We start from the raw sequence: 15,456 nt of genomic DNA, 5'->3' as shown, positions 1-15,456 counted from the left end.
AGTTACAAACTTGGTTGGTACATTTCTATGTTCTTAGAAGGAAAGAAAGACTAAACAGAAAACTCCCAAGCCCACAAATAGCTTACCTTGGTTGCCGTGTGCACCTGCTCTCCCACCTCTCCAAGGCACTTTCTTTTCCCTTTCAATCCTCTGCTTCCACTCAGCATGAGGAGAAATCAGGACTTCCTTGAAGGAGATACCCCAGGCAGGAATATCTGCCTCCATGTGGAATTCCAGAATCAGCAAGAAACACAATGAATGTCCTAATGGCCCCAGCTGTTGGGGGCTACCACTGTGACTGCCCGTTTCTGGATACTGTATGCTCTGAATGCATGTTGTAGGACCAGAGAGAGAATAAAGAAGGGGAAGTGAGAACAGAAGGCAGAAAGAGAAGCGCGTCCTGTCCCTTAGTGCTTTCATGACCCATAGAGTTCCCCGCCCCATGTCTGAAGAGCAGCTCGTCCATCCTGAATACATTTCACTAAACCAGCAGCCTCATGCCCTCCAAAGAACCCAGAACCATGTCCCAGAAACTTCTCTAGGTTCCACTCTTGCACAATGGGAATCCCCCCCCCCCCCCCCCGGGGATCTCGTGGTCTACAAGGTGACAACCCACTAATCAGATCTCTGAGCTTCAGGGGAGGGTAGAGTTCCTCACGTCCCTGGATGACTACCCTGGTGGACATTTCAGCAATGACCTTAGAAGCTAATGCTTCCTCCTAGCACATCTGGAGGAGCCAGCTGGGTTCGGTATTAGGAGTGGCAGGACTCTTTCTATTATATTGCTTAAGTCACAGTCTGCATAGGCCAGACCGGTCAGATCAAGTACCAAAGACAGAGGAAGTCAGACATATACAAGCTTTGGAACCAAGCAGCTTGAGTTCACATCACCTCTCCCACCCATTTTTTACTGAACATGGATGAGTCAGTCAACTGGCCTGTGCTTTGATTTTCTTATTCATGAAACACATAATAGCAGTACCCACATACAAAATAATTTGTTTAAGGATTAAATAAAATAAGATGAAAGAAGAGAGCATCGTTCTTGGGTAGAAACTAAGTACTAATGCTCTTACATATCTTACATAATTTTCCTGATCAGAGCAGCTTCTCTCTCTCTCTTCCTTCAGCTAAATGCTGAGTCATGCTTCTGTCCTTGGAACCACCAAGGAGAACTAGGGAGAGTCTCAGAATATCAGGATGTTAGCCCTGGAGGAGATCCTTGAAATCCCAGCTTACTGATTTTCAGGCTGAGCTCTGTGGAGGTGCCTGAAGAGCGGGAGGGAAGGGCTTACAGTTCAGGGCCCGCCCTCTCTTTCACCAGACCAGCGAGCTCCCTTTTAACCATTTGACGTTTTGAATTTCCATAAAAAATTTCTCTTAGAGAAAGGTTTCCACCATGGCACACCAAGGAGGACAGAAGAAGATGAGAAACAACTGAATTTCAGTTCAGTCTTCTCACTGTACCCACGAGAGGTGTAGTGACTGCTAATTAGCTTCTTAACTCTGGTGTGTTTATGAAGCAGGCCATTGTAAATCAGCCTTTCAGATGGAAAGCCATCAGCCTTGCTCACCAAGTTCACCTTTCATTCCTTGGTGCTGTTTCCTGTGCATTTTGCTGAATGGGAGACTGACCCCTCCCCCAAGAATAAGTGACTTGTAACCTAGCGTAATGGCTTCTAACTCACTTAGGAATAATTTGCCTTGCATAAGTCACCCACCTTTTATGGCCAGCCTAATGTTCATCTCCGTGCAGGGCAGCCCGGGCTCCAACATCAATAATAGACAGACATATCCCACCCTGGACAGAGGTCACGCCAATAGCACTCTTATGTCACACACTCAATTACAGCGAATCCTTTTAAAAGCCCTTCCCTTCAAGGGCTACCCTCTCTGAGATCCATTTTGAAGGCCGAAAATGTTAAGAAAAAGAAAAAGAATTTTGCCTAACCGGGGGCTTCTGAGATAAATCCGGTGAGAGGACTCTCATTCTTGGTGAAAGAATGGGGTTATTTAGTTTTGTGAAATGAACACCATTTATCCTTATTTTCCCTCCAAGCACCTCTTACTTGGTAGCTGCAAGTACTTTGCGGTGTCAGACTGTGATCATCAATAATCGGAAGATACATTTTTTGCTCCAAAGCAGTGCACTTTTCAAAGCTGAACACATTACCACGGCATTACATTACTTACTAGAGAGATTATTAGGTCCCGGGGAGAACACTCAGCTTCAAGGCTCCAGCAACATGTGCAGTGTCTGAACGTGCAGGAGCTGAGCTCAGCCCTCCCTTTCCCATCAGTGCCCACCTCGCCACAGCCCACAGCTCAGAAACACCAGTGGTCACAGAGGCTTGCTTCTGCTCCGAAATGTGGGGTGACCCCACCGTGATGTTAGTATCCTGGATATCCTGGAAGTTGACTGACCCTAGTTTCTTACCTTCTTCCTCTCTCCCAAGAGAAATCTTACAGGAGATCCAGAGGCTGCGGCTAGAGCACGAACAAGCTTCTCAGCCCACTCCAGAGAAGGCCCAGCAAAATCCCACTCTGCTGGCAGAACTCCGGCTCCTCAGGTAAGAGAAGGAGCCAGAGGCCTCTGGGGAAATGCAAATGACTGGATCTTCAAAAATTCCCACAGCGTCTAACCAGAGAATGGTCCTTAGCCACCACCGCTGCTGACATAACGTGCTTTCTCTTTTTTAATAGCATGTCCCTAATTGCTGGTATTTGAGGGGTTTCAAGGAGATGCTGTTATATTCTTTTCTTGGACACAGAGAAGGGGAAACAGCACTCGTTAGAGACAAAATCTCTCCATGGAAAACAGGTGAACTCAACTCTTCGTTGTTATTCGCACTGTCAACAACAGTGTTATTTATGACACAAGTTGATCAATAAAACAATCACATAAACAGCTAAATAAACATCACAGGCTTTTACACTTAAAAATTCACCTATAACCCCTCCCAAAAAAATATTCACCTATAACCCATAAAAAGGAGCCTGATTTTCTCTGAATCTTGGTCTGTAATAGCTTTACATGCTTAAAAAACAGACTTCATATCTTCTTGCTCTGCAAATGAATTAAACCACCTGCTGTTATCTAGTCTGGCACCAGAAAACACTTGAGCCTGAAAGGACCCTAGAAGGTCGTCTGGTTCTGCCCCTGAATTTCAGTGCATTTCTCGGAGTCAGAAAGGTGCAGAGTAGCCAAGGACTGCAGCGCCTCCCTCTGCGCATGTGCGAAAGGATGGGCGCGGAGGGCTTCCGGTCAGGCTGGCTTAGTGCCATGCCTTGACTATGGCCCAGGCTCAAACCTATCTGTGCAGCAAACCACGCAAGGATAAATTCACAGCCATTGCCTCGTAGAAATGTCATATTCCACGAGGCACTTTTAGTTAGCAAGTATGACATTCTTAACATCTTCCAGTTTGGGAGCGGGGTACCTTCCGAGTATACGGAACTCTGGGGCATGCTCTTGATAGGAAGTACAGAGGCCTCTTCTCAGAATCCCTTGTCAGAATTAGGCTGCCGTTTACTTCTCCCACACAGCTACATTAAGCAGGTTCTGTACGGCTACGTGTGGGTTTTACCATAGATGTTTCTAGGGGTTCCGTCCCAGCCCTGCTCTTCAGACATGTTAACGTCCGGGCCCTGCAGGCTGCAGGTCCTGTCTGCTCTCAGCGACACTCTGTGTTCACTCTCCCCAGGCCGGTGCACCTGGCTAGACGGCAGGTCCCCCCAAGGTGGAGTCAGAGAAAGGAGATCTATGGAAGCTGCAAGCTGTGGGAGCTGCTTGATGTGAAGAGATCATGGCATACTTCCAATAACAAAATAATTTAATGGAAGAATCAGAAAATCTTCCTTTCCAGATGACAGAATCTCTGGTCCCACCTTCAGGGTGATGTATTAGAAATGCTTGCACATCACACTACATCATCCCCCAGAAGGGATGAACAATGAAAGAAGGAAAAAGTGATATTTCATATCATCATCCTCAAAGGCATATAAAAGTAAATGCTGCTCGAAAGAGTCTTTGCCCAATAGGATTATGGAGGCCCTCCGGGCTCACGAGTTGCAAGTCTAATGTACACAGAAATGTAACTGAATAAAGCACCTTAGAAGAGTAATCATTCATCTACACGTCAAGTTACCTTGTCTCTGCCTGAAATGTTCTTTATGCCTCTTCTGTTGGTTGTCCCATTCTCTGATGGAGGCATGGATGACTAGGAATTTTTCATAAATGTTTTCATCAGACACTTCCTTAGCATTTGCCTTCAAAAGTCTTTGGTTCCATTTGGATGATGCATTCTGGGAAGGCATCTCTATGTGCCTGGGTCACTGATGATAGCTTTCCAAATATTTCTTCCCTCCTCAACATTGCTATTGGAATACACTGATAATTCCAAACACCCTCCTGGCCCTGCCTTGTGGGTATTCCCCACATCTGAGCCCAAACCTATGCCAAGGAATCTGGCTCTGTGAGAAACTTCAGTATTTGGGGGTGTTTGCTGTCAGCTGGTGGCCCATACCTGTGGCCACAGGCCTAAGGCCTGAGACAACTAAATCCCAACGGATTTGCTTTCCTGTCATTCTACACATTTCTTCTACTTGGATATTTCTCTAGATGTTTCTAAACCACTTATTCCATGCTAAGCACTTGCACAGTTTGGGGATTTCACAGATACCCTGACATCCTTCTCTTAAAGAGCTCCTTTGAGTATCCTGTTATTCTTTAGACATTTCAGACTCTAAAACAACGTCCTCTTGCCCAGTTACATTGGCCTTAGTTCACCCAGAGGGGTGGCCATATGAAGCCACCATGGGAGCTCTTTGATAGAGATCTCCTTTGTCCATTGCAGTTTGCCTGGGTCTCTTATTGAGAAACCAAAGGAGAAATTTCTTTCAGCTGGGAAACAGGTGAGGAGACAAAGGAGCAGAGCTCTGCTTTTCATGAACACATAGTTTATTTTTATCTTAAGAGCCCTATGACCTTTCTAAATAATCACATTTCCATTTTCACATTAGCCACACAAAAGCTGAGAGCCAGGTTTGCAATCCAGATCTGGTAACCAAGTGGGATTAAATGATGGGCATTTCTGTGGGCTAATCTGACACTTCCTATGCACTAAGCTCTATAAACACTAGCCCAGGTAATTGCTGTACCAAATCCAGGAGATGGACACTATTATTATGCTCTTTTTATAGATATGGAAACTGAAGATTCACAGAAGCCAAATAATTTGCCCAAGAGCCCACACAGTGAGCAGCACATGTGGATTCTGTCTCCTCTTCTTGGGTCTTAATTATCTCCTGCTGAGCTGTTAACACTCAGTTGATTGCTGGCCTCTGGTCCATCCACACTGTTGTCAGATACATCATTCCTCATTTTATTATTCATTTAGTTCATTCAGCAAATATTTCCAAAATGCAGTATACCCAGTATCTTGAAAAAGATACTGTCCTGGTTTCACAGAATGCGTGGTCTGGTAGGAAAATGACAGAAATCAAATAACTGCACAAGTAAGAAGATAATTATAAGCTGAGATAAGTGCTCCAAGGAATCTGGTTTTTAAACAGAGACACAATGATCAAACCTGCCCTTCACTTCGATCAGAAAAGTCTACCATGAAGCAGGATTGTTTCAGTCGAAGTATGAAAGGTGGATACATAAGGAACGGGGATTAGGAGTGGCAGAGGGGATGGAACAGCTGAGGAAGGGTCCCCTGGAAGAGAGAGACTGGATGTACCATGACCAAATGGCAGGAGCGAATCTGGCACTTTTTTAGGAACTGAAAGATCGATAGGCCTAGTGAAGGAGGGGCTGTATGGTAGGAGATGGAGCTGATGATGTAGGTGGGGGTAGACGGTGATGCTGTGTGGCCTCACAGACCACCTTGAGGATATTGCTGTTAATCCTACAGCAGGAGCCCCTGAAGGTGGTAGTTACATATTAAGCCAATACAGTGAGTTAGACTCACATGAATTATAGATCTTACTCCAGTATTGAGTTTTATTAATAACTTCAAGAATACAGACAATCAGGAGGCACAAATGAAGCAAAGAAAGGTCTGGAACATTCCATATGGTCCCTGAGGACTTTCCCTTCTACAGTGGGGTAGAGTTTTTGAGGGAAATTTTAGAAGTTTATCTAGCAAGCCTTCCTTAAATTCCTCCACCGTTTGGAACTGGGCATCTTCTTTGGTATCACCATATATAGCCGTTTCTTCGTATTTTTATTGTATGCTCGTCATCAACATTTTGAACTTATATATTTCTCCTCCTCTTTCACCCAAGGGTAAATACCATAGCCTACTCATTATTTTATTTACTGTATCTTAAAACAAAAGTGCTGAATGGATGTCTGTGGGATGAATGGATAAGAACTGTGTTTGCAAAGACAATACCATCTTGTAGGATGAAGAAAACATTTATTACAACTGTGAAGCAACTAACTTCACACTACAAATCTCAAAGCGGAAAAAAGTATAATTTCTGTATCTTTACCTTGCCAAAAAAATAAACATTTTATTTTATACCCCCCAAATTACATTATTTTCAATGTATATAAGATTATTCTTAAAGAAAACTTGCTAATATAAGGTGGACTTTTTTGTTCTATTAATTAAAGAGGAAAGTGTAATCTCTGCTGCAAGCCTGTGGTTTCCAGACGGAATTTAATAGACAAGTTTAAATTTTTCATTATTTTGGGGAAACAACATAAAGTTAAGTTCTTTTTGTTTTACTACAAAGTGATATATCTTTAAAACTACTATTGTCTCTTCTCACAGCCATTTCATAAATGACAGTATATTTTTTAACTTTACTTTGAAACCATGTTAAACCTAGGAAAGAGTTGTCAGAATATCACAATTAATGTCCTTCTGTACTTCACCTAGAGATTGCAAACATTTTACCTCATCCTTCTCTATCTTCCTTTATATGTGAATATATAACAATTACATACACATTTTTGATGAGTCATTTGAGAGTAAGTTGCAGACATCATAACCCTTTACCCCTAAGTACTCCTGTATATGTTTCCTAGGTAAAAAGATGTTCTCTTATATAACCATGGCACCATCATCACATTCAGACAAGTTAATATTGATGTTTATTATCTAATAGACAATCTATATTAAAATTTTGCCTGTTGTCCCAACATTGTCCTAAGAGAAAGTAGGGTGGTTGTTTTTTTCTTTTTTTTAAGATTTTATTTCTTTATTTGAGAAAGAGACAACATGAGCAGGAGGGGAGGGAGAGAGAGCCTCTCAAGCAGACTCCATGCTGAGTGCAGAGGCCAATTCAGGGCTCCATCCCAGGATGGAGGACCCCAAGATCATGACCTGAGCTGAAACCAAGAGTCAGACCCTTAACCAATAAAAGGCATTCCTTTAGAGATGTAATACATTAAGCTCTGTGCAAATAAAATTACTACTTAGTCCTTGTTTTCTTGTTCCTACTTGAAACCATAGAAGCTACACTACAAATGTGTTAATCAGACCCACATTTGGTAGCCACTTATAGAGAAGATTAAATAAACACTTATAAGGAAGATTAAATAAAGACATTAAGTGATTTTTTAAAAAATTGAATTTAATCAAATGCATGAAAAAGTAAATGTCAGGGGCACCTGGGTGGCTCAGTTGGTTAAGTGGCTGCCTTCCACTCAGGTCATGATCTCAGGGTCCTAGGATCAAGCCCTGCCTCAGGCTTTCTGCTCAGCGGGGAGTCTGCTTCTCCCACTCCCTCTGTGCTCTCTCGCTCACCCTCAAATACATAAATAAATAAAATCTTTAAAAAAAGAAAGAGTGGATGTCATGTTTTGAAAGATTACTACTATAAGAAAAAATTACAAACAAGGTTTTTTTTATTGCTGATTAATTCTAAATTAATACAAGAGAAAGTTAACTTTCTCTTGTAGATTTTAGATGCCTTTTCTTAGTATTTCTTAGCTACAATATTGGAGTTTTACTGCAACCTTCTTCACAAAGTGCTCCTATGACTAAAAATCCAAAAATTACAGAGCAATATCTACAAGAAAACTGGAAATACATCAGAAACATTCTCTATCCTTCTACCAAGCCCTAACACGGTTATATTTGGAACATGAGGTGCAGACAAGGTCAAAGATAAAACAGCCAGTGGATTTGTCATTGAAGAATATTTTTGAATGGATCGAGGCTTTTAAAATTAGAGTGTTGTAGCCCTGGAAGACAAAGACTAGTATAAAATGCCATTAAAGTCTATAAAATGATGATGATCCTTGTCCTTTGGGATTCAGAAAAGAGACAGTTGTAAAGATAATCAAAGGAAGAAATGCTCTGAGAAAAAGCCTTAAGTGGTAATAAAAGCCAAAAATCCAAATATATTCAAAAAGAGTTGAGACATGTTTACAAATTTTAAATTCATAAGTCATTAGAGAAAGTCTGTATCAAAACAAATTAGAAATGTTTCATTAATATCCATAACCTGTCCTCCCACAAAATACCTTCGCAATGGATGAGTCATTGACCTATGTCAGCGTGACATTTTTATATTGTCAGGTTTATATTGTCATTTCAGAGTCTCTGCTCAAGCTCCACTAAATATTGTGCTTCTTCTCATTGAGACTGGACATATCCATTCATATATTAACCCATGGTTAAAGCACCCACGCATTTTTTAAAATATAAGTTCCAACATCTCAAACCCAAACAGAAACCTTTGGGGCAAGGGAAAAAATACTGTGTGCATTATTCACTAATGATCATGAAATAATAGATTTGAAATTGACTTGAAAAGCAAACATAGACATCAGAAACGTAAACCATTAACATTCTTCCCCATACTGTTTCATTTCTCAGTTCTCATTTCAAAGGTATTTTTGGTACTCTCAGTGTCAATATAAATGATAGAGTAGAGATTGTCCTTTGTGGTTTCCATTCTTGCTGACAGCTTAATAGAAGTTCTGCAAAACAAACAAAATTAAACAAACATGAACCTTATAGGTTATTTGCAGTTAGAACAATTGTGTAGGAACTCCTTTATTCTGACTTTGCTTTATATAAAGTCAAACCCAAAGAAGAAAACTTAAATTGACTATAAAAACTCTGTACTATGAATATTTCACCTCTGAAAGACACGGCATTGCGTACAAAGAATGGAAGAAATGAAAAATTAACTTTTAAAATCCAATTTCCAAATACTAAAGTATCGGTATTTCCTTTGAGATTTACAAAAGGGTCCCTGCATTTGGAGGATCTATGGGATTGACCCTTTTCAGTGACAGTTTGGTTTTTGTTGGTTGTCTCAGGGAGAGACAATGGCAGGGCACCGGGCCCAGAACATAGTAAGGATTCAGAAAAGATTTCATCAAATGGTTGATTTGCAATCAACCATATTGGGTGCAATAGCAAATAGGATCCTAATTCTATTTTAGTATGACTTCTAACAAACAAATGTACACCTCATGTTCATTTGACAACATTTTCCTGCTTGGAAACCATGTTAGAGTTTCAGAGATGCCCTTTTCCTGGTGGTCCACTATTGCCACAAGACTAAGAAATGTGATCAGCTCAGTTGGTTGAATGCTGTTCTGATGACAATTGCTTCTTTCTTAGACAGCGCAAGGATGAGCTGGAACAGAGAATGTCTGCTCTCCAGGAGAGCCGGAGAGAGCTAATGGTCCAGTTAGAAGGTCTCATGAAGCTACTAAAGGTAAGAAGTTCAAATACTTCCTAGACCTCTGACTATGGCATTTCTAAAAATCTTTCATACATAATGTGCAATTATTTTTCCAATGATATATGTGATTAACCCCAAAATATGGCTTCAGTCCCAGATATTAAGACCTTTTCTTAGATACAACAAATGATAGCAGTCAATGACAAGTCTCATTCTTATCCATTTCCTGGAACCAGACCACTGAGGACCTTCAAAGGACAACTTCTTGGCTTATTTCCAGTTCCTATGTCCTTAAAAATAATAAAGCTGGATTTATTTAGGAATATTTTACATTTAATAGCTTCAATAATTCTGAATAAAGTGAACAGAATCTAATGTCTAACTCAAAAAATGAAGATACAGCCATGAAATTTTGGGGTGACTATAGTTTTATTAAAACCAGTAACTGTTAATTTCAGTGAAACATTTTATCTCATCTGTGTGGCTTTAGCAGCAAGTCACATAACTTCTGTAGGTCTCAAATGCAAACTATTTGCTCTCTGCGGGGAGGGGGTTTAATGAGATGACCTAGGAAGGTCCTCTGCAGAGTACTATGATGTTATTCTCCCCGGGAAGTAGCATTCTTCCTTTCATATCTCTATTCCCTTCTTCGGTATATACTAAATCACATTCCAAGTCACAGCGAGAGTAATCATGGCCCCTTGGCCACAGTCAGCTCAGTGGAGGAGTCAGAGCTATATGGTCGGCCTGCCTGATGTAGACACACAGGAACCACTGTGGATTGGAAAGGGGACTTGCCAAAGGCAGGAACTGAAACTTCTGATGGAGTGAGGAAGGCCAGGTCCCTGGGGCAGCTCACCTGTGAGACAGACGTCCCTACTTTAGGTCCCTGGTTCTCCGGCATCCCTGACACACCAGAATTTATTGTTTCTCCCTTCCTCTTTTTCTTTCCTTTTCTTTTATCTCTTTCTCCCTTTCTTCTTCCTTTCTTTCTTTCTTTTATTTATTTGACAAATACTTGCTGAAACCTGTGTCCTGGCCGGGTATAAGTGTGACACTTCTTTCTTTTGTTTTCTCTGCTCTTTTAATTTTTAAAAAGGATTTTTTTTATGTGACAGACAGAGATCACAAGTAGGCAGAGGCAGATGGGGTGGGGAGCAGACTCCCCACTGAGCAGAGAGCCCGATGCGGGCCTCGATCCCAGGACCCTGAGATATGAGGCAGAGTCTCAACCCACTGAGACACCCAGGCGCCCCTTTTTTTTATTGTTTTATTCTTTAGTCAACTTTTCCTGCCATCAGTGTTGGGAATGTTTTATCATCTCTAAACAAAATCTCCTTTTCAGTGTATTAGACCCATAAAGCGTAGAACTCACTTTTTGTTGTACTGTACATATGAATACAGGACTAGATAACTAATAACCTCTTACTGTTTCTGCTCTGTTATCTCACTGGATGATCCAGAAAAGCTCTTTCTGCTTTCCTTTTCAAATATACCAAATGAAGAGGGTCGATCTCATCTTTCCCTTCACTGAATGACAGGAAACCTTGAAAACACACCCCCCCACACACTTATATTCCCATAGCTTCTGTCACCATAGTGATGGGATCCAGGAGTCCACTTACCGCCAGCCATCTTGGCAGCCATCTAGCCCACCTGAGCACAGTCTATCAGATCAGGATATACAAACACGAGGAGAGAGGGATAGACTGTGTTGAAAGATGTATGGACACAGGAAGGAAAGAGATGGTCTGTCCCAAATACCAAAAGAGTTGTGGAACTAAAAGTCACCAAGGTAGGAGAGGCAGCCATCAAAGCCATGTTGATGTTCCCCCTCCCCTTTGCGTTCCGTCACACTGTGTACATGCTCTTGCTGGAACCCTGGGTAATCTAACTGTTATTGATTCAATCTTTCTGTAGGAAGAAGAACTGAAGCAGGGAGTAAGTTATGTTCCCTACTGCAGGTCTTAACTAACTGTGGAGGGGCCTGCCATCCTGCTGTTGTTCTCATTGCTTTTGCCTCTAATGTATGTTCATGCTTCAGTTTGGAAAGAGAAAAAAAAAAATCATACTAATTTGCTTCCTTTTCAATGTAGTGCTTGAATGGACACATACAAAAGTTAGCATTTTTTATAACTATTACTACTGTCAGCATCAAAACAAGAGCTATTATATCTTTTAGAAGAGGGGGAAAAAGTGTAATTTGTTGGAACCTTTCTAGATCTCCAGAAGTGTACATTTCAAACCAGTCTCATGTTTTCTGGGTTGTTGATCAGACCCTTCTCTTAGTAGAGAGATGCCTACCACCGCTACTAAAGTTACACTAGGAAAAGTCCCCAGACTCAAGCTACTCTCTACATCCTCTCGTGCTGTCAACCATTTAGTTCAGTATCCATTTTAATGGAAAGGCGTGGGACCTCCTTGTATAAAAATGTCAGCCAATTGCATCTCTTTTCATTGCAGAAGTATTAAGCCCTGTCTTCCCTGTCACTAAAATGTGTTCAACCTAAGAGAAACACTGCCCATTGTTTAGTTCTTGCAAGCAGAATCCCTACCATTGGTTCATAATAATCTCAAAAGAATAGGTAACTTTCAGGCTTTCTCTTATCACCAAGAACCTTTCTGCTCTGGGAGTTCACAAGGCCCTTACATATGTCTTCTCCGGAAGCAGGAGCACCGTGACTCTCGTAACCGTAGTCTAAACTAGAACCCTATGTCTGACCCTGTGGTCAGGTCCAGGGCCAGCAGAGGGAGTAGCATACTCAAAAAATAACAATAACAAACTAGAAGCAAAATAACAGCAGCTTTAATGTCAAGTGCATGTACTCTTGCTAGTGTTAGCAGGAAGTTTCATGTTATTTCCTGGGATCGATTAGAACCACAGCCTGTCCGATTTCAACGTACCTTTTATTCTTCTGTATTCTCTTTCCTATTATTCATTGTGTGTGTTTGTGTGTAACAAAGAATGTCTGCAAAATGCTGGACACATTTTTACCCTTCATTCCCACGGTCTGTAAAAAAGGAAAGTGTAAAACTAATCTGTAATGTCAGACAATAAAGACAATGTATGACACTATTTTGTATTTTGTGAAAAAAATTTACTTGACTAGAGTCAAATCTGACAGAGAGAGAGTCGCCCTGGGTGAAGGACGGACACGTATAGCCTGTGCCGTTGCCCGTAAAGCCACACACGGGGTATTGCTATTATACTTCCAACACACTTAGATCATGCTAGACAAAAATGCCTTGCTGTGCCGCTTCTCTTTGCAACAGCCTCTTTTCTTTCCTGTCTCTGACTTAGCATGTACACAGAAAAAGGAAAAAAAAAGGCTCAACTCCAAACTTCTTCCGCCAAGTGGAGAGAGAGGGCAGTCATCCAATAGACAGTCAGCCTCCCTTGAGCAAGGTCTTTCCTGTACCCCTTTCCTGCCTCTTCCCAGGCTACCTGTTCTGGAAAGGCTTAGTGGACCAGTGGGTTCACGAACATATGCTGCCCAGAGCCAAAGCTTGGCTGAGGCTGAGCACGTAGAGCAGTGTCCTGCCTCCTTGCCTTCCCGCTCCTCCCCACCCCCCCAGCCCTCCCCAGCTCCGCAGTCTGGGAGAGGCGGCCCTCAGCTGGGTCCTGCTGCAGAGGTTCTCGTGGGCACCGTCCAGATGGCAGCAGTGCTCTGTCTGGGCGCAGAGACCCATTTACTGGTCTTGACTCATTTGATTTGCTTGTACGCTCAAGCCTCTTCTCGAAAAGGACCCGAGATAGTTTGCAACAAAAGTCATCAAAAATGACTTCATAAAATAAATTCATAAAAATTAGAAATGAAACAAAAGATAATGCCAATATGCTCATCTTAAGCAGCAAGCGTGTGCCTCGGAGCTTTTTGGCCAGGAGACAAGGAAAAAAAAAAAGAAAGAAAGAAAGAAAGAAAAGTAAAACATAATTGGTGGTTTTATCAGAACCCAAATGCCAGTTCTCAGGGGACCAAAATTTCGGTTGGCATGAAATATAAAAAGGAAGTCTTCCCTCAGAGCTTTAGAGGAGGAGCACTAAGTAATGAAACAGATAAATACAGCAGCAGATGTCAAGTGGCTGATTATGACACTGACCTTCAGCTGAAATTAAAGACAGAGAACCCTGACTGGCCCGATCTGGAGCAGGCAGTCCTACAAGGAAATGAACTTATGCCATCCAAATGTATAGACTTCCTTTGGTATAACATGATCTAAGGAGAGAATTTAGAGGTTTTAGTCTGGCGTGTGCTTCTAAATTCTGTTTTTTTATTTATGAGCCTTACCCCTTTGGGGACATTCTCTTTGTAAAACCAGATTTCAGACACTGCGCACAACAAATTGTGCTTGATTTAATAACCTCTATTTGCTTTATCATAAGTCTGTGTGGTTCAATGTATTTTATTATACTGGTATATATAATTCCTAATTATACTGTTTCTTGTTAGAGGTAATGCATGAATTTATTCCCCTCGAGGAGAGAACATGAATTTAAAAAAAAAATAGTGCCTGTAATATAACATGATGATTATGGTATCATAAGCAATAAATTTTTTTTTTACAAAACTTGCATCAAAATTATCCTACCCTCTTTCTTCTTTGTGTATCTTTAAGATTTATTGAAGGAACCATAAAAAGAACACTCATAAAAAGTTTAGTAATGAAGGCAGTTGGGGTGTAATTGCAGTGACAATATGTTTCTGTTTCTGGTAGACTTCCAGTGCCAAATATCACATCCCAATCTAAAACCAGATATCCTGACTTTGAGTTCAGAATGTAAGGTCTCAATAAAAATTTTTGTAGAGAGATCACTGGTGTTAGACCTGATTGGAGGGGTCCCCACTCTTCTATCACACCTGTAAGATCTTGACTAAGTCAACTAACTTCCCAGGAATCTATTAAAAACACACTGAAAATTACACAGCTCAGAGGGTTGTTGCGTAGATTTTCAAAGATAATGGATGTGAAAGCACTTTGTAAAATACTATATGCATGTCAGCTACTAGTTCAAAATTGCATATAGATGTTTACACATGTGTCCAACAATATGCAAACTTTTCTAACGGGACCCCTGTTTTACACACCGGCACATACACAAGAACACCTTCCCAACTCCTCCCTCCAGTTAACTAAGTGTCTCGGTCAGAGCAGGAAAGTGAAACATTTCAAATCCTGTCTCCTGCTCCCCATTCTCTTCTCTCTTTACAACTGGAGGCCCTATGAACTCAGGAAATCCTGGTCACTCAGGCTCCTACTTCTCTAAAACACATTGTGGAACATGAACAGGCCAGAAATGATGAGTTTTACCAGCATCAGTTCACCTTCCTTTCGTTTCCTTGCCCATCCTCTCTGGTGGGCATCCTGTGGAGGGGGGGGGACGCGGTCACAGGTGGAATAGAGGAGTTGGAGGGGGAGAATTCATCTCATAAATAATCAACTGCGATATTAGGACTAACATCTCGTCTTCAAAACATATCCTCTCAGACTCTGTCTCTCTCACTACCTTTTTTTTTTTTCCTTTTAAGATTTTATTTATTTATTTGACAGACAGAGATCACAAGAAGGCAGAGAAGCTGGCAGAGAGCGAGGGGGAAGCATGCTCCCCGCTGAGCAGAGAGCCCGATGCAAGGCTCGATCCCAGGACCCTGGGATCATGACCTGAGCCGAAGGCAGAGGCTTTAACCCACTGAGCCACCCAGGCGCCCCTCTCACTACCTTTTTTAAAATCAGGGGTTAGCCCATTGATTCTGGGAAAGTAAAAATTACTTCTCTACTTACAAACCTGAGGAGATG

At 41.6% G+C, this 15,456-nt stretch overlaps 1 protein-coding gene across 25 annotated transcripts in view; it reads left to right on the top strand.

Annotated features, from left to right (window-relative positions):
* The window catches only part of DTNA (dystrobrevin alpha), a 356,301-nt gene that overhangs the window by 319,786 nt on the left and 21,059 nt on the right, over positions 1-15,456 (top strand). For 17 of the 25 annotated variants that reach the window (XR_004277999.1, XR_004277998.1, XM_032310167.1 and 14 more), the window contains 3 exons: positions 2,457-2,570; positions 9,597-9,693; positions 11,581-11,601. Coding sequence is in view for 23 of the 25 variants with exons in the window: in XM_032310167.1 (XP_032166058.1) it covers positions 2,457-2,570; positions 9,597-9,693; positions 11,581-11,601 (232 nt within the window). In the remaining 2 variants the exon portion in view is untranslated. The remainder of the gene's footprint in view (positions 1-2,456; positions 2,571-9,596; positions 9,694-11,580; positions 11,602-15,456) is intronic. The other 8 variants (XM_032310173.1, XM_032310185.1, XM_032310177.1 and 5 more) reach the window with 1 other exon arrangement.

This window comes from Mustela erminea, chromosome 13 (genome assembly GCF_009829155.1).
Source record: "Mustela erminea isolate mMusErm1 chromosome 13, mMusErm1.Pri, whole genome shotgun sequence".
NCBI classification, from domain to species: Eukaryota; Metazoa; Chordata; class Mammalia; order Carnivora; family Mustelidae; genus Mustela; species Mustela erminea.
The sequence above is the reverse complement of the archived record's forward strand: the minus strand, read 5'-3'. Positions and strand labels throughout refer to the sequence as shown.